The sequence below is a fragment of the Cupressus sempervirens genome, chromosome 10 (genome assembly GCF_028749045.1).
Source record: "Cupressus sempervirens isolate cs-2001-9-10 chromosome 10, ASM2874904v1, whole genome shotgun sequence".
NCBI lineage: Eukaryota > Viridiplantae > Streptophyta > Pinopsida > Cupressales > Cupressaceae > Cupressus > Cupressus sempervirens.
The window spans coordinates 917682502-917703222 of NC_143127.1; the positions used below are offsets into that span (position 1 = coordinate 917682502).

A 20721-nucleotide genomic window follows, 5' to 3' on the forward strand; every position below is an offset into this window, starting at 1 on the left:
CAATTCTGTAAGGATGAGCCTATGAAGTACCGAGAAGCAAAGTTGCAAGAATTAAATTTAGGGCATGAGCAGAACCTAGAAACCAACTTGATAGGGGATGACCGGGATCTTGTATTGAAGACTGCCACATTTAAAATAGTCACGAGGTACAAGGATGTGTTCGCTTGGATGTACAAGGACTTGGCGGGTGTACCCTTGGAGCAATGCATACATCAAATTCCTTTGGTTTTTGGAGCCCAACCTATATGCAAGAGGCCATACATGATTAACATGAATTATGCTGCAAGAGTGAACACGAAGATTGGACGCATGTTCGAGGCAAGCATCATTTTTAGAGTCAAAACAAGTCAGTGGGTCTCTCCTATAGTCATTTTCTTGAAAAAGGAAGCAAAACAAATCCGCATCTGTGTGGATTTTTAGTGCCTCAACGCGGTCACCATAAAAAAACCCATTCTTTATCCCGTTCATTGACAACTTTTTGGAGGAAGTAGTGGACCATGAAATTTGTTCATTTATGGATGGGTTTTCTGGGTATAACCAAATATCCATTGCGAAGGACAGTAAAAACAACCTTTGTAGTGGAGGATGGTGCATACGGATACAATTGTATGCTCTTCGCCCTCTGCAACACACCATCTACTTTTCGACGGATCATCCTACACATCTTCGATAAGATGTCCGTATAGAACTTTGCAACATTCTTGGACGATTGGTCAATATTCAGTGTGCAAGAAGCGATGTTAGGTAGGTTGTCTTGCCCTTAACCTGAATAAGTGTCTATTTATGGTGCCACAGGGCAAGCTTGGACTAAAAATCGACCCAGACAAAGTACGAGTGATAGTAGAGATGGAGGCCCCTACTGAAATGACAGGAGTGAAATCCTTCCTCAATCATATTGGATATTATCGTAGATTTATCAAGAACATTGCACAGATATCACACCCATTGGATAAGCACACAAGGAAGGGGAGCCGTATGTTTTGGAAGAAAAAAAGGGAGAAGCCTTCGAGGAGTTAAAAACAAGGCTGTTCGGTCCTCCCATTCCCGCATTCCCTAATTGGGATAAGGAGTTTCATGTTCACGTGGATGTGTTGAATTATGCCATCGGGGCTACCGTGGCTCAGGAAGGGGCACGTGGGCTTGATTACTCGATATACTTTGCAAGTCGGTTGTTGTCCAATGGATAAAAGAATTATAGTACCATAGAAAGATAAGCCCTCAAAATGGTTTACTTTGTGCAAAAGTTTCGACACTACCTACTGGTTTACCTGTTTACTTTCTTTGTGGACCACCAAGCCCTCATGTACTTGGTCAAGAAGCCCATTATTCAAGGGAGAGTTAGTCGGTGGCTTCTGATGCTCCAAGAATTCACATTCAAAATTGTGGTACGACCAGGGTGTAACCACGTGATTACCGACCAACTGTCACGTATCAAGTTTGGGGAGCCACTTTTCAGAGTCAGTGGTGACCTCCTCGATAGCCATTTGCTTCTAATTGTCGTGCTACCTCTGTGGTATACTCATATAGGGGAGTATTTGTCCACTGCCTAGTTTTGCAAGACATGCCTCCAGGAGATCGAAGAAAGTTGGTTTTGTGAAGAAAGACTTTTCAATTGATCAATGGATTACTATACAAAAATGAGGTTGAATTGCAGGACGTTACCCTCATGTTAAAGGAGGTAGAGGCAAATTCCGAGATCTCGACCAACTTGGATGTCCAGACCCATCAGGTGTACCAACTTCGGAAGCTATTGCCTTGAGGTATGCTTCTTATACCTCCTCCTTTGTCTTAGTTCATGTTTTGTAATTGTATCATCCCCATTTTGTGTTTCTGTTCTAGACATTTTGAATATTGTCGTTCGAAGATGACTTTCTTTTTTGGGGGGATGATATTGTCGGTAAACTTAGTAGTTAGATAGTTTGGCATAACCAAGGCAGTTATATGGGTGTGGCGGTTCGCCTCGTACCCCCTCAAACATTATATGTATGCACTTTCTGATAGAGCCCTAATTTTTGCAAATTAGGGCCTCAATGAGAGAGAACGTCAGAGGTTCCTGAGAGACTGTGCTAAAGCATTCTTGAGAAGATATATGAAGGCTTTGTGAGCGGTTTTTAAATCGATTATAATCATTGTTGTGACATGGTTGTTGACATAGAGATAGTTGATTGGAGATATGATAAGATAAGATGATGATATTAATGTTCAACAAAAGACCAAAAGAGGTCTATTGGACTGAAAGATTACAAAAGTAAGGCAAACACCAACAGGAACAAACAAAGGTGTCCAAAGAAAAATGACTTAAACCAAAGCAACAACGAGAGAGAGAGAGAGAGAGAGAGAGAGAGAGAGAGAGAGAGAGAGAGACGGGGAAAACGCTAAGAGAGACTAGGAGTCATTCTTAGGCGAAAAGAAATCAGTCACTAAATGATACACATGCTGGTGTATAGGGGCACTATACTATCTTTAGCCACTCGCAGAGGAGTGTCACTAGTGCAAGTAACTGGAATGGGAGCTGACACATTTGGATAATGCGGTAGATCTAATAGAGCTAGAAGGCCTTTTCACACCACACAAAGGAGATAATGGTGTAAAAAAGGCAGTAATGAGCTGAGTAGACAAGTGCCGTTGTGGAAGCAGTGATTGGATTGTGCTATCATGGAGCATAGTGGCCTCACAAAGATAAAGTGCAAGACATTTCTGATCATAATAGCTGAAAAAGTCATAGAGAGAGAAACATTCTCGGAACAGACAAAAGCATCTCCCTCTGATCTCATAGTATATAGGGCATCGAAAAAGGAAATGAGCCTCAATCTCCACCTCCCCTAAAGTACAGAGTAGACAGATCCGCTCCCCACTATCAATATGATGATCAGTTTGAGCCTGAAGACGGTGAGATCCAACTCTGAAAGAACCTAAGGAGATTCGCAGGGCATGAGACCATTGGCGGGAAAGATAGCTAGGACGAATAATAATCTCATCAACAATCTCCAAAATGTGCTCCACATAAAAGGACATTTGCAGGCGTAACCCGCCAGAAGGGTTAACCCAAGTAGTGGCAATGTAACATCCATAGATGTCAAGCCGAACATGCTCATTCAACTCCTGTCGAGAGGGGAGAAGATGAGTGGGGGCATCCAATGAGAATTGAAAAGGGGGGAGACGATCAATGTCAATCCCAATCAAACTCAGCAAAGAAGAAACCTGTGCATACCAACAATGAGCACAAGAGCCAGACTCAACCTTCGTAGTAGAAACAAATGAACAATAAGCTAAATAGGAGTATCAGTTACGATCCCCAACATTAATCCGCAAACCCACAAAGGCAATGGAGGAACCAAACCAAATCAAAGATGGCTGCGAGACTGAAGGGATGAGCACCAAACTTAGCGAAAATGGCACTATGAGGAGTGAACCTGTGACATCTGATGATGCGCCTCAAGAGCAAAGTTTAAACCCGCTCCATCAAAGTCCAATCTGAGTTGAAAAGAGAAGGGCCCCAAACCATAGAACCATAAAGAACAATCGGCCGCACAAGAGAGTCAAAGAGAGATAGCTTAGACAAGGTATCTTGGAAGTGATGTTTGAAACATTGTTTCTCAAGCAAAGCAAGAGAACCCATACCTTTATTAACTCTGGGCTGAATGGCTGGTCTCATACTGAAACGCGGACCGGAAAACATAACCCCCAGATAAGTTTAGGATGAAGTGATCTCAATCTCTTGACCCTAAAAAATGAAGTGGAGATGAGAGGTTTTTAAGCAATTAAAGACCATGACCTGAGTCTTAACCAAGTTAACCACAAGCTGTCGCTGATCACAAAATGAAGCCAAGCCATCAAGAAGTCTTTGTAACCTATCTGGAGAGGAAGTAAGGAGAACCACATCGTCTGCAAAAAGAAGGATGGAGATCAAAGCCTGATGAAGATAACATCCATCTCCAAGGAGCGAAGACTTTAGGAGGAATTCCTCAAGCTCATCAATATATAACCCAAACAAGGTAGGAGAGAGGACAACCCTGCTTAACCCCAATGGTGCTATGAATCGGATCCGAGAAACCCTCAGGAGTCATGAATTTGCCAACCACAGTCTCGTACAATCTCATAATCGCGATATATAACTCAAAAATACCAACCTCTCTAAGTCTCTCAAACAAAGCCACCCTAGGAAAATAATCAAAAGCTTTGGGAAAATCAACAAAGCAACAACAAACCTTCTCCGATCTGTGTCTGGCCTCCTCAATAATAGCCTGTAGAGTCAAAATGTGATCCATAGTCTGATAATCACCTTGAAAACTAGCCTACCCTCTAGCCCTACACCCTTTCTTGCCTAGCTCCGCAGAAAGCTTAGCATTAAGGGTTGTTGCATATCGTTTGGCAAAAGTATGCCCAATCATGATAGTTCTGTAATTCCCATGATTTCAGACAGCGAAAACTAGTGCGAATCACTCTATTAAATATAATAGAGAGATAGGGGCCTAGAATTGAGGAACGAACTTGAAATGCTCAACTTGGAAACCCTCCTCATCAACAACTCTACTACACTTCATGGATCTGATTGCTTCATAAATGTTGGACGGGGTGAAAAGGCGGGTGAAAGGAGGCGAGGAGGGGTGGATGGAAGGCTGCCCAGGAATGCCATACAGAGCCATGGTGTGCAAGGTGAGAGAGCGAAAGTCGAGGGTGGAGGAGAGTTACGGAGGAAAAGAGTGCGCCAAAAGAGCTGGGGATTGTGGATCAGCGTGGAGCAAAGAGATTTGCACTTAGAAACAAAAAAGTTACGCTTGTTACTTCGAAGGAAGTGGAGATAAGATGAGCGAATGTGGGCAAAATTAGTAGAGTGAGCCTCAAAAGTAGAATGCATAAAACGATGGAAAGATTTGCAGTCCGAATCAAGCCACTGGTTCATAGGGCAGTTATTACAATGTTTACTACGAAGGGGCAAAGAAGGACGATGAGGAATGGAAAGGGTGGCAGATTGAAGGATAGCCATCGCAAGCAAGTCAAACATGGAGGCGGCCTTGCACGAGTCCGAGAAGCACGAGGGGTTGAGGAGTTTCGAAAGATGAGCGGAAAAAAGCTCACGGTCACCATCGATAAAACAAAAGTGAATGGGCAAGTGAGCAGCGACAGAAGAATGATGAGGCGACATGAGAGTGAGTGAAAGAAGAGGGGAGAGGCGAAAATGAATAATAAGGAGAGTATGGTGGGCTAGAGGAAGGTGCAAGATGGTGAAACTATGAATACAAGGAATGAATGAGGGACATGCAAGAACATAATCCACGGCTCTAGTGCCACCACAATGAGGCCAACAAGTGAAGGACTCAGAATCAGGGAAGCAGGATAGGCCGTTCAAGACCACAAAACCAGAAGACTCACAAAGCTGCAACAAATGTCTATTGTACACGGATAATGGCCCAAGAGCATCCTCAGAATACCTCTGAAGCACTAAAGAAGTTGGATCAATCTCGGTGGAGCATATGGAGTCCGAACTATGATCATAAAGTGGGGTCTGTAGTACACTGGTTCTTGTATTGAAATCCCCGAGAATAATAATGTCCCCTAGAGCAGCAAACTGTGAGATAGTCTTGCAAAGATCGAAGAAAGGATCTCCATCATCGGTAGCATGAATAGCATAATGAGAGGAAGAAGTAACAAGTAGCCAAATAGAGATCTCTCTGACGGTGACATGTTCAATGCAGACCCACATAAATCTGGCAAACGTGTCTGAGTGTAAAATGGAAGTGCTATTGAAAATATTTTTCTTAATCAAACAAGCTACACCACTCGAGCCTCATACCCCACTAGAAACACGAACCTCCTCCCTACAAATGGATAACCACTGAAAACCGGTAACACTTGGAAGAGGATGCACAAGACTCATGAATCTTAGAAATGACAAGAATATCTTTGGGTCCCACAACATCATGTAGAAGACCAGGTAATGACCTTAAAGATGCTTTACTGTTCTAGCAGTTAACAAGAAGGGAGCAAGTGGGGGTTTTCCTCTTGTCCGACTGTTGGTGGGACCATCATTTGGTCTTGGGGGCCTGCTTGTTGACCCAACCATTGGGGGAGAATCTCTAATAACTGCTTTCAGATTTTTGATAACTGCCCATTTACCAACCCATCTTGCTTTTGCAACAATACCGCGAGCATGTTTGAGCTCTGCAACATGAGTCTTCATAAGATCTTCATCTAAGAAGATCTTGGAAGCAAGTGAAAATAGCTTCCTCTAAGCATGGAGAGCTTGAAGCCTGTTTGTAGGTGAAAAGAATCTGATAAATAGGACGTCACCATGTCCAATTCAACACCTATCCAACTTGATGTCAGCAAGACCAAGTTGATCACAGAGGAAAGAGCGTCCAATTGCAAGAGGATCAAGAGTAGAGGGAAGTCCATGCACCTGCAGGTTGAGCTTGCAAACTCGTCTTACTTGCTCATCCTCAATCTTACCTTGTACCATTTTGTCAATACTAGCTAGAGGTTGAGAATTTGTGTTACTACAAAGAGAAGTCCATGACTTGACTTTCAGTTCTATTTCAGATACAAGAGAGGAGTGCTTAGCTGCTATGATGGATTGTTGTTCTTTGATGGCATCATGATCCTTTAGTTATGAAATAATAGAGCTGATACTGGTTTGTAGTCCTGCTGTCTCAGTAGTGAAAGTTCTGAGAATCATTGGAACCGAACCGTATTAGAGATTGTGGCACTGTTTTAAGTTTAGAAATGGTATCAGTTAGGGAGGTAGCCTGCCCACTCAGCTGTAAATTGTCTATTTCAAGCTTAGAAATCCTGTCGCATAACCTTTGATAAGTAAGGAGTTACTGGCAATGTGTTGAACTTGAATCAACACTATCTGCCATAATCAGACAGAACATAAACTGCAACTAGTGTATAAAGGAATGTTGAAGCCAACACCTGCACGAAATCCTGGCACAGGCACTTCTGCACACACAGGAAACACCCTATGAAAACAAATGCAGAAGACTAGGCAGAAGAATGCGGGCAAAACAAAATGCAGGAGAAAGCAGACCACAGTTGACGGCAAGCACACCCCAAAACCCACAAAAATATGGTATGCTGTTGGGAGTTGTCGAAGTCAGAATTGAATACTAACATCAGATAGTCGTCGATAAGTTTTGAAGGTTGAGTTCACATCTAGCAGCGATATTAATATTCATTAATCATTGAAGGCAGCGTGTATATTAGTGATTGAAGAATATTCAGTCAATAGTGAATATACAGCTACGAGTAGTCAATAGGTAACATCGACATATATACAATTGATATATTTCTATCACCTAAAACCTGTGATAAAGTTTTTAGCAATTCTAATACCCAGTCAACATTTGATAATCCAATTTGGCATTCGAAAAGATTAGATTACAATGTTGGAAGAACCTGTGATAGTAGTGATAGTTAGATAGAGATGATAGTTGAGCTATGTCTCTCATGTGCATAAATATAAAGAAAGTATATGTGATTTGGCAAGAGTAGTGTTGAACAAATATTGAAAGTTGATGTTGATGGTGACAATGATGGTGGAGGGTGTAGTGCCAGATAATGTTGATTGCGCAGAGAGGAGGCAATAATGGTTCTAATGACTTCTACCTTCCTAACTTTCTTAGAGTGAAATTCGACTACCCAACTACTCGCTATTCTACTCCTCCTTCAACTACTCACTATTCCACTCCTACTTCTATGAATGGAAAGGTTAGCAAATGGACGGGGATCGAATCTAATGAAAGCTAACCAGCGGCTCCACCTCCATAGATGCAGTGATTCAAAGGAAAAGTGAACTAGTTTACCACACAAAGCTCCCTAACAAGCCGCTAGCATGCTAGTGGTCTAGTATTGATCCCTATCAAACACCTACTAATGCTAACATACAACTATCCATCTACTTTACTCTTACTTAGCAACTTGAAATGAAATCCTACTTTAATTTGAGAGATGAGAAGAACCATGCAATACGCCAAAATGATCATGTATATTCACCATGCAGGTCACAACAATGAATAGAGAACAATTTTGATAGTATCTTTGCAACAATTCTCCAACATAACTCTTTCACGAATGTTACTCTAACTTTTTGGAAATAGAAACCATGCAATAATACCAAAGGCTCTTAATCACCATGCAAGTCACAACAATGAGAAAGAAATAGCGAATTTTGGTATTGTCTTATGCAACAATTTTCTTCGACCATTACAAATGAAAGCAAATGGCCTTATATAGAGGCCGAAATTACAACCGACGATAGAGATCAAAAGAAAAATCAACAAACCAGATTGGACCCTAGAAACCCTAATTAGGGTTGCCACCCCATCGGCCCATGAGAAGACACCACCTCGTCAATGGACCAATGAAAAAAGTGAAAAAATAGCAATCAATGAGGAGGTACCAAAATGGTGGCTAATCAAAAATAGACACTTGTCCCATCCTAGAAGAAAGAGAACTTACCACTTGGGCTTACATTAAATGGTTCTCTAATAAAACTCTCCCATTTTCTTTCATCCTTTTAGCTAAGGCAATGAACCTGGCTAACCTTTCATTGATTGCTTCCATGGGAGGACAAGGTGTATGCTTTATCTTGAGCTCCGTTGAGTTCATCATGCTACTTGCTGCTTGTAGTGTCTTCTCGTGATCCTTCTCATACTCTTTTGCAAATCCAATGAAAGCGCTTAGGGAGGAAAGGGTGTTCAAATGTTTCTTCTTGACAGTAGCCTTTCTTAGCTCATCCAATCTTGATCCAAGTCTTGTCTCATTGATATCCTCTTCCCTGATGTCTTCAAAATTAAGTGCCATCCCAACATTGCTCATCATGGTTGTAATGGAAGTATCGACGCCTAGGGTGTGATGTGCAACCGCCTTCTGTATCTCCTCTTTGCCAAGGGGGACTATCCTTCCTTTAGCTTGTCTTTTACCTGTATCATGTTTACTGTACCGACATTGGTATCAATATTCGCTTTATTTTCGAGAAGAAAGTTGTTTTGGGCATCATATCCTCTTTCTTTCCTAGTATTTGTTCCCTTAGGATTCTTGCTTGCACTACCATCCTCCATCTCGTTGCCCTATTATGGGATGGTAAAGTGGTGGACAATGAATGCAAGAAGAACAAAGGGAGACAATATCTAGACAAGAACGAAAGAAGGAAGTTAGCTTAAGGACCCCTTTCAACTCTAAATGATTAAAAGTCACCTCTACGAATAGCCGGATCTATTATTCACCTCATTTTCGAGAAGAAAGTTGTTTTAGGCACCATATCCTCTTTGTCTTTCTTAGTGTTTGTTCCGTTAGGATTCTTGCTTGCACTACCATCCTGCATCTCATTGCCCTATTACGGGATGGTAAAGTGGGTGGACAATGAATGCAAGAAAAACCAAGGGAGACAATATCTAGACAAGAACGAAAGAAGGAAATCAGCTTAAGGACCCCTTTCAACTCTAAATGATTTGAAATTACTTTTACCAATAGCCGGATCTTCTTTTTGGAATTTAGGATCAGACTTCAAGAATTTCAAACCCCTTGCAAATCTTGAGGCCCTAGCTCTAGGAGAAAATCGCAGCCCCTCTTGAAAATCATAATTTTTTCTTCCACAAATTTTGGCTCCCACAAAATTCAGCTCCCTCAAAATTTGGTTCCCACAAAATTCGCCTTCCACAAAGATCGGCTCCCTCAAAATTCGGCTACCACAAAATTCGCCAAGCAAGAAGAGTGCAGATCTGCTCTTGCAAAAAAATCATCTAAGGAAAATACCAATCTGCCTTTGCAAAAATTGTCCAAGGAAGAAGAAATCTGCCCTTGCAAAAATTGTCCAGCAAGAAGAAATTTGCCCTTAGCAAAAAATCACCTAAGCACCAAAGAGGAGTGAGGAATGAGGAGAAAAGGGGCAAGAGTTTCCTCTTATACCCAATTCCTATACTCTCCTTAGCTGGCCGACTGATTTGGGATGAGAAGTAGTGGAAGGCCTTTTGAAGTATGCCCCTGAGGAATAAAAGACTGGAGGGTAATCTCTCAAAGATGGTGGCCTCCTGAAGAAAAAGTGCAAGACACCGTTGATCAATATAGCTGAAGAACATCGAAAGAGAAGAATAGTCTCTGAAAAGGCAATGAAATTTCCCTCTGATCTCATAGTAAAGAGGACAACAAAATATGAAGTGGATCTCAGTCTCAACCTCCACCAAAGTACATAACTGACATAACCTTTGAATCCAATCCATATGGTGGTCACTCCGAACCTCGAGGCGATGAAAAACCACCTCTGAGTGAGCCTAGAGAAAATTGTAAGGCATGATTGCAACGTCAATAGAGATAAGCAGGGCGAACAAAAATACCATCCTGAATCTCAAGAAAATGCTTAGCATAGAAGGCCATCCTAGGTTGCAGACCCCCCGGGAGATTGCTCCAGTTAGTGGTAATGTACTATCTATAAATATCCTGTCTGACATGCTCATTCAACTCCTGACGTGAGAGGAGAGGATGAGCAGGAGCATCTAGTGAAAACTGATAAGGAGGAAGACGATGAATGTCAATCCTGATCAAACCCAACAGAGAGGTGGCCTAAACATACTAGCATCGAGGCCTAGCAGAAGTGTCGGATCTCATAATCTCCACCGAAGAACAGTATGCCAGATGAGAGTATCTATGCCGGTTAAGATGAGGAAACCAAATCAAGTAAAAAATGACGGCAAGTTTGAGAGGATGAGCACCAAACTCAGCCAAGACAATGCTGTAAGGGGTGAGTTTGTGACATTTACTGATATGTCATAATGACAATGTTTGAACCCGCTCAATAGAAGTCCAATCAAAAGTAATAAGAGAAGGCCCTCAAACAATCGAACCATAGAGAACTATCGGATGAACCAAGGAGTCAAAAAGGGACAACTTGGACGAAATATCCTGAAAATGATGCCTGAAGCATTGTCTCTCCAACAAAGCCAGGGAACCCATACCCTTATTGGCTCTAGATTGAATAGCAAGTTCTCAAACTAAAACGCAATCTCGAGAACATCACACCGAGATACATATAAGAGGGAGTAATCTCAACCTCCTGTCCCTGAAAGAAGAAATGAAGATGAGAGGTCTTTAAACAGTTAAAGACCATAACCCGTGTCTTAGACAAATTGACCACAAGCTGCCGCTGAACACAAAAGGAAGCCAGACCATCGAGGAGTCTTTGTAAACTGTTGGGAGAAGAAGCCAAGAGAACCACATCATCAACAAAGAGGAGAATGGAGATCAAGATCTAATACAAATAACACCCATCTCCCGGCTGGGAGGATTTCCTTCAGGATTTCAGAAGGAAATCCTCCAACTCATCAATATACAAACGAAATAGTGTAGGAGAAAGAGGACAACCCTACTTCACCCCAATGTTGCTCTGAATTGGACTAGAAAAGCCCTCTAGAGTCCTGCGCCTACTAGTTACCCTTATGAAAATAATCAAAGACCTTACGAAAGTCCACAAAACAACAATTGACCTTTTGAGAGCGGTGTCTAGCCTCCTCAATGATAGCCCACAGTGTAAACAAATGATCCATAGTCTGATAGCTTGCCGGAAAACCAGCCTGTCCTTTAGCCCTTCAGCCTCTTCTATCAAGCTCACTAGATAACATGGTGCTCAGAGCAATGGCATAAAATTTGGCAAAAGTATGTCCTATCATAATAGTTCTGTAGTTACCTGGATTAGAAGCAAGCCCAGATTTGTGAATAGGGTAAACCAAATGTCTAGACTAGGAATCAGGAAACCCAGTGCAAACCACTCTATTAAAGAGTGTAGGAAGGTAAGATCCAAGAGTTGAAGCACCATGTTTGGAAAGTTCTGCCTGGAAACCCTCTTTATCTGCTACTTTGCTGTATCTCAAAGATCTGATGGCCTCCATAATACTAGAGTAGGTGAAAATGCGATAGTAAGGAGGTGGAGTGGAGTGGAGAGGTGGCTGCCTAGGAATGTCGTAAAGCGTAGTGATATGGGAGGTTAGAGAACGCTAGTCAAGAGTGGAGGATTGGGGGGAGCAATGAGGGAAAAGAGTACGCCAAAAGATTTGGGGATTCTGAATAAGCGTGGAGCAAAGGGTTCTGCACTGAATGGAGGCAAAGGAATGTTTCTTACGATGAAGAAAATAGAGGTACGAAAGGTGTAGATGGGTGAAGGCAGGAGACTGAGCTTCAAAGGTGACACGAACAAGGCGATGGAAAGCTTTGCAATCAGTATCAAACCATTTATTGATAGGACAAGTATTTTGATGCTTAGCTGTAAGAGAGGAAGGGGAACAGTGGGGAATAGAAAGGAGAGCAGAATCCCAAATGGTAGAGGCAAGCAAATCAAACATGTCAGAGGCAGCAAGCGACTCATTAAAGCTAGTGGGTGTTAGAAATCTCTGAAGTTAATACGTAAAAAGCTCACCATCACTCTCAGAGAAATGAAAGTGAGTAGGGAGCGAGACGGTACGAGCTGGGCAGAGTGAAGGTGGAGACGGATGGGGTGAAATGCAAACCGAAATGCTAAGAAGAGCATGATCAGCTAAGTGGAGACGTGAAATGGTGAAACTGTGAATGGAAGAAATGGAGAGAAATATGTGTTGTATGAATGTACTATTTGTAACCTAGTTGATTGATTTGTGGAGGTTTCTTTGTGAGGTGAAAAAGGAAATGGAGCATCTCAGGAGTAAAATTACATGGAAAAATCTGAGCATGGGTACCCATTGTTGCCTCAGATAGTATTGTTAGATAAAAGGCTAAAAGAAATTTGTATTACCAAAACATGGGATTGAGGATAGAGACAAGTAAATTATCTCATATGGATGTAGTGGCCATGAATATATTTAATGGCTGTGAACAATTACTGCACAAATAGACAAAAATAAAGGATTTTAAGCTTTACATATTTTTAATGCATCCATGCTTTCAACTCTACCGAAGTGCTGAAAGATGTTGCTAGACAAGTCTACCAAGCGAGAAAATATTAAAAATTTATGTTGTTACTGTTAGTACCTGTGCATATCACATGGTTGCAACACTCATATTTATAAGCCTTTGTAACTTGTTGAATAATTAGTTGCATGAGGTTGCTGATCAATATCTTACCATGCTGACATAAATACCAGCAATGTTTTACATGGATTAATGAAAATACTAGTGGGCCACCCAGAATGATTTCTCTTCAACAAGTATTGTCTTAAATATCTTCTTTCTCGTTGTTAGATATGTGTACTATATATGAAGTCACAAATAACGGTTTATTGTTGTTAATTTGGTTATTGTATGCATGTTTCTTTAGTGATTATGATTGTTTATTTCTGTCCTGAATAGAGCAAATTTATTGTTGTTGCCACAAATAATTTTTCTTTTGTCATCAGATTATTGTATGATTATGATTTGAGATTTTCTTGTCCTGCATAAAACCACTTTTGAAGTCTTGCTGAAATTTTATCATTGTTGCCTCTCTTTCAGTATGTTGAAGCTTCTTTTCGGTGTTGAAATTTTCCATCGTAAATTAATTATCTGACTGAAATTGTTGAACTCGGTGAACGCTTGCAGTTTTGTTTGCAAATAAGGCTTGGCAGCTTTGACTTGTTGGCCGGATGCTCAAAGAACATAAAGTTAACTCGTTTTTGAAAAATATTTAGTAAAGTATGAAACAGTTAAAAACTTATCATCGCATATATCAGCAATACGATGCAATATGTTTATATTCTCTTTGCACGTTCTTTTTGATGACAAAATAATTTGACATGTGTCATTCTTAATAAAATGTGAGCTAATTTTATCTAGAAGCACTTGGATAAACTATGTTGTGGTTGTAATGTATCTTATATGTATTTTTCAGGCTAAGGGTTATCGTGTTGGCCCTGTTTATGATGATGTGCTATCTATGGCATGGGTCTTCTTAGAACTTATTGTGAAATCTATGGCATTAGAGCAAGCACGACTTTTCTATAATAGCCTTCCTGCAGGTAATATTTGATTGCTTTGGAAATTTATTATTTGTCATTAAATGTTGATATCTGTTTAATATTTCCAGTTGATCACTGTGTAGTTATTTTTTGTCCTTATGTTTTAGTGTGCTTACAATTACCTTTTCTTTGTATTTCTCTGATTTTTGTTGATTGACGTTTTTCCCTTGGAGATGGTGACAGCTTCTAAAAACTTGATATCAAAAAGTTACAAGAAATATAAAATCAACTCAATAAACTAGAAAGGTCAAGTTTTTTTCATATATTTAAGAATAATAGTAACTTGATCTGGATTTTATTATCAAACATCTAATGACATTGCCCCATGTTATTTATTATGTATTTGCTAAGTTACTGATTGGGATGCAGATGCAAGAATTGAGTGCGCCGATGAGAGATTTTTTATTTTTATTTTATTTTTGATGTGTTTGTATATATATATATATATATTTAAAAAAAAATTATAGCATGTGCAAAGAAATGCAAGAAATATACAAAAATAAATCATTTCATGGTATGATACTTCACCATTTATCAAGATTCAAGATATTTTGTATTTGGTAGTTCAACTTCAAACTTCACAAACACAAATTTACAAATTGAAATAAGTTTAATAAACTCATGTTCAAGATTCAAATACAATTTGACTTTCAAAATCAAAACTTAGTTTATGATTCAATGATGATCAATCAAGAATCAAGACTCAAGGCTCACAAACCAGATTGAGAGTCATAAGGATTCTCAAGAAAATCCACATTCTCATCATCTCCAACTGCTGCAAGTTTAAGATCATTTCAAACAAAGACGGTTACACTCGTGCTAATGAATCATGTACCATGATGCCATCTTCATCATCATCATCATGTTCTGTGATTGTAGCAAGATACTGAAACATTGCATCCAAGTTTGCACATTTAGGGGTTAAGCTTTGCGCTGATCCTTCCTTGTATTCAGCCTCCTTATGTGACAAAAAACACAAGTTGGTATGAACGCAAACCAAGTCCTGAATGTTCTTTTAGCCCAACTGGTTGCGCTTCACTGAATGGATATATAGGTGTATGTACTTCAACTCTGTTCAACCGCAAAATAACTTGCAACCTGGATAGTGTTCACAAAATTAAACATACAAATGAAAAGCAAATTAAAGAATGTCAAACTCTAGATTGTAATGTTCAAGTGGTAAACAAAAAACAAAAGAAATTTGATTGCAAGAGGTTGTGGATGCTTGTATGATTGACCATACATGTACAACCATGTGATATGTCCCATGTCATTTTGGTTCTTTATTGGATATGGAGTAAGTTTCGATCCAAGAGCAAATAAGCCAAATTCTGGCCTTATCTTTTTCTACATTTCATCATCTTGGAAGAGTCTTGCAAATGCTTTGTAGCACCCATTAGCAACTTCTTCATCTGCAAATGCTGCAATCGTATCTGGCATAGCAAGTATTTCTTGGCTATAGTACCATGGAGATAAGGCGTATGCAAGGAGGTGCAATGGGGTAGTCATCTTCCTACAATGACGAAGAATGATTCCTTCCACCTTATTGCACAAGGCTTCACATTTTGTGGGGTCATTCCCATGTGTTTGTATGGGAAGTTTTATATCATGGTGTCCACGACATCATACACATTCCCCAAGCAAGGTGAATCTGTATCAGCAAAGTGGAGCATAGTTGTAATAGGCTCGGTGAACTAGATAGGGTTCTTGTGAGTGGATTGTGCTTTTGTTTTGTTTGTGCACTGCAACAACAATTTCATGAGACAAGTGGATGAAAAGTTAGCCCTATTATTGTTGAGTGTGATTTTTTGCTTGTATGACATTCTTTTTTTATGCTGGATTTAGAGTGGAAATATCATGTAATTTCATAGGTAAACAAAATGGTCAAATTGGTACATATGAAGTAAAACCTAAAACATACCATTCATACCACAATACTAGTAGGCAAGGTAATGATTTTTTTATTAATACCAAAACCAACATGAGTACATTACCAATGTTCCAGACATTTATAGAAGGGTCGGTTAGTTGGAAAGCAATCGACGCATTTCCTCACCACCTAACTACCCAACCTGACTAGCTTAACAAGTACTAAACATAATAGTTACTTTATTCCGACTACATCTATCCCCCCCAAAAAAGAAATCGTCTTCTAGACGATTGTAGAGCATGAAACCAACAAAAACAACTTGACTTCAAGAGGAAGGATGGGAGGACGTCTCTATGCTCGAAGTTCCCCTTAGCCATTGCAAGTCTCGCTCAGCTGTCTTCTGCTTTGTCCGAATGCTTTGCAATACCCGTAATGGGTCCATCTTTTTGGCTTCTGCCGTGGTGAGCTTGTTCTGCAATTCAGCTTTTTCTTTGTTCTAGTCTTCCTACATAGCAACTTTCTCCGCTGCCCATTGCTGTTGAAGACTCTTTCTGGAACACCATTTCTAGAAAGTATTGTAGATTATGAAGGAGAACCAAAGTTTAGGTTAATGGTAAGAAACACAAATTGTTATTAAAAGCTCAGTTTATGGTGGACATGATTTATGTGATGATGTGGTTCGTATTTAATTGAAAAATTAAAGGCTTATTGTGAATTGTTTCGAGGCCACATCAAAAATAAACAATAGGTTTGTTGTAGGAACACAATTGCTAAGAAACTTTATAAATTCATTTTCTTCTATAGCAACTCTTGCATGTAACACATGGAAGAGAGCAATCAGCGATGCACATGTGTTTTCTGTTACCAATTCACACTTGGCATTTTAAATGGACATGGATGCAAGCAATTATTGGACGGAGGCTGCCCTAATCTGACAATGTAGGTCTTTATGCTACCATTTGGAATTTGTCCCTACGTATTACACCTATGATTAAAAACTTCATGCATTTGTTCAGGTGACTGAAAGGTGCATATATTATTTATTGAGAAAAGAGCCTATAATGAACACATTATTGCCCAGCAAACAAGCATATTGTCGTGGCGAACAGAGAAACCTTGTTGGTAAACAGAAATCTATTGTAATGGACTCCTTGTGAGCAGTGGACTCATTCATACGTGTACAAAACAAGGAGTTCAAGGGGTTTTCTGTTTGTTTCCACTTCTAAGCACAGGAATTATGTATGAGGTAATATATACACCTTTGGATGATTGTTGTCAGATCAACACTGATGTTTACGTTTAGGAGCAAGAGGTTTTAACAGAAGACCAGCATAATCAAACCTTAACTCGAAATGAAGTAGATTGTCTCAAAAGTGAGAAACAAAATAACATTTGTTGAGTGGATGGACTGTTGCTTTGTGATAAGATGTAGTTGGTTACGGAGTCTTCAAGATTTTAATAGCATGTATTCCTTCACATCCTTGATTCCTTTGGGTCATTTTTTAAATTTTCATTCATGTGTATGCTTGATCGTATTTGTGATGGAGAATTGACGGCGCAATTTATAAATGCATGAATAGGGATTTGTCATGTGAAAGTATGATATTTATTTATGGATGATGTGCAATGCCCTTTTCCAATAAAGTGGAAGAATTTGAAATTGTCATATGGAGAGAAAATTCGGTGCCCAAGTGCCTTAGATTCTATATCTTTCTCATCTATGACTGGAGATTGGAGAACAAAAATCCTGGTCAATAGGTGGGTTATCGGATGGAAACTCCTCTGATTTCCGTAACTGGATTATTGGGTGGAAACCACTGATGTAGATTGGTGCCATTCTACTCAGGGATCATGTTGGAGTTGCAACAAATCGCTGATTATGTGGCAATTTCTCAAGGTAGGGATCACTATTGCTTCCTAAGGACCAGTGCAATTGGTAAACGACATTTGAAATAGCGCTGCTGTTGTTGTTTTGGTAGCTCCTACAGTGCCTATGTGTTTTTTAGTGATAGGTGTATATCTTTGTTCCTAGGGTTTGTAATCTTGAGGTGGCTCCTTTAGCAGCATCACTCTAGATTTGCTACATTTTTAAATAATGATTTTTTTTGTTGTTTTGGAAAGATTTGGTAATGCTAAATGAATTGTAAATTGGAATTATGGTCGAGTAATCAGATTAATTGGTTTTTGTGGATGTGTGTGTTAATTGTCACATTCTTAAAGGTTTTTTCAATTCATTTCTGCATTTTTTATTTAGGATAAGTGCCTGTTGTAATAAAATCTCATTCTGATGTAAGATCTAGCCAATTAGGTTGAGTGGAGTTGATCAAACAAATTTGAAATAGTATTCCTATTGAGTTCTTGGAGATTTCAGCAGCATGTACAATTCATGTCCTTGATTAATTGTGCCTCCATGTGTCAATTTGATTCCCTTATTTGCGTATTGTTGATCTTATGTGTGATGGAGGGTTGAAGGCTTGATTTATAGGTGCTTGAATGGGATGTCAATGGATGTGTTTCAATGACTAGTGGACAGGAGAGATGCTCCTTGGACATTGTATCATGTGAAAGGGGTCCATTAATCTAATAGTGTTTGAAGTAAGTAAATGATGAAGATTTTATTGGTGACTGAATTTTGGATGATGGAGAAATATTTATTTAAATTTTGGAGCAATAGCATTATTTTATATTTTTTGCATTTTTATGGAAATCGTTTATTTTAATTTAACTTGATTTGGTGAAAATGTGATGTTTTTTTTGATGATGGGATGGAAATAGATTTAATTTATTTATCTGAGCAATAAGTAATGTACTGTTAGCATGGTGAATGAAACTAGATTACTTATTGTAGTGATGCTATACATTATTTTAAATGTAGTGAATTTCAGATCTGTACAATGTGCATGCATATGTACATGCATCAGGTGTGTGTGTGTCTATATATATAGAGAGAGAGACACACACACATACATTACAAATGAAGATATTTGCATGTGTTATATGCACATATAGATTTTGTAATGATGCAAATTTTGGGTGTTTTAAGTATGTATGTATGCATGTGTCCATATGCATACTTCATATATCTATACGTACATTATATAGGTAAATGTATACATATGTATATATTAACATGTGACAGTTCACTCTTAATTCATTGGGAATTTTGTAAGTTTTTTCTAGGTTTGCTTGTGTTTGTCCAGTTCATACTATGCCCCTTGTCCTCATCTAAAAATAATCAACCCAGATGACAAACGGGTTGAAAGGGCATCCTGATTTGGGGCTACATATTAGGGAATTTACAATATAGGCGATTTCAGACTCGATGGAGTATTGAAAATATAATTTAAACGTAATTGTTGAAAACTGTGAACATTATTGTACAAAACAATTGTCATGTCAAATCTTCTTTCACTAAATTATTGTTTACCTATAATTTTCATGCAAAAACTTTCTTCTTTACTTATAGTACTTGATGATGCTTTGTTTTATCAATTATGATTTGGTTCAGGTACACATCTTGCTCCAATGTGCGTGGCTGTGTGGCTAGGGATTGGAAATTGGCTTGGGGTTCCTCTAGTACAAATATAGGAGCATTGCCAATGTTTTTAAAATTCTTTGCAAAACCTTTGTAACAAGCTTAAATTCCCCACTTGTAAATAATAAAATAATTATAAATGAAATAAATAATATCTTTCATATTCACATGAAACAGTTATAATAACTACTCTACGTATTCAAAATGAAAGGATCAATGGGTATAATAGAATAATTGAATCCTAGTACAAGGGAAGAGAGTAATTGATCTAACAATATTAACCTACTAATATATCTTCAATTGAAAATGAAATATATAAAGTAAAGTACCCATTTAAAAAAGATAACTTGATGTGGAACATATCCCTATCTTGTGCAAGTCTAGACATATAGTGGAGAGGAGAAGCATTGTCAGAGGCTTAACCTCCCAACCTCAGACTCTTATGTATCCCCATACAATCTCAACTGAGAAAGGCTCTCACTATTCAGGATTAGGCATGGGATACCCCTATCCTGCCACTAAGCATCCTGGTGTTAGAATGTCGGCTTGGAAGCCAACTAGGCTATGGAGTTCTTCCCATCAACCTATCTTACCAACTGCTAGCAACCTTGACCTTTAGTGATAACAGCAGCAAGCATGCCACTAAACCTACCCGCTAGGGATTTAAATGGACACTAAGTGCCCAATCACCCACCGCTCGACTTGACAACAAGATTAGTACCCCTTGATTACCATGAGCTACCCGCTAGGGATTTAAATGGACACTAAGTGCCCAATCACCCACCGCTCGACTTGACAACAAGATTAGTACCCCTTGATTACCATGAGCTGGCTCAGTTACAATATTTGTTAATTTTATTAAGTGTTTATCGTGAATGCTGAGTTCTTCATTTTATCTTGCAGGTATAACTTATTGGTCATATACTATCAGCCCATACTCTTCATCTCGACCTTGCTGGTCATCCTTGATGAATCTCAATATGGTTGTCTATATCTTTGAACAATAATGGTTCATCTTAGTCAATTACTTTCTGCCCATCCTGGGCTTATGACAGATATTTACATAATGAATGCATGTTAATTATTAACAGTTCCGCTAACACACTAAGAGTGCTTCTTCTTATCTCAGAGGCATATTTAGGATGTCCCTATGTAAGTATTGCATAGGAGTTATAGATCCTTCCAATTCTTATTTAAATTCTGCAAGAACAATCATAACATTATGTCATAATTAAATATTATCCGTAAGTAGGCTTCATGCTACAATTTTTTGCAAACAAGGCAATTATATCAGAGCTGACTGTCTGGCTCTATATAATACATAACATTATTTCTTTCTGAACTTCAACTAGAACTTTTAG

The 20721-nt window shown here is 39.1% G+C and overlaps 1 protein-coding gene across 2 annotated transcripts in view; it reads left to right on the top strand.

Annotated features, from left to right (window-relative positions):
- The window catches only part of SPK1 (guanyl-nucleotide exchange factor), a 190662-nt gene that overhangs the window by 124057 nt on the left and 45884 nt on the right, over positions 1-20721 (top strand). For both annotated transcript variants that reach the window (XM_089806751.1, XM_089806752.1), the window contains one exon: positions 13829-13955. In XM_089806751.1, the coding sequence (XP_089662877.1) occupies positions 13829-13955 (127 nt within the window). The remainder of the gene's footprint in view (positions 1-13828; positions 13956-20721) is intronic.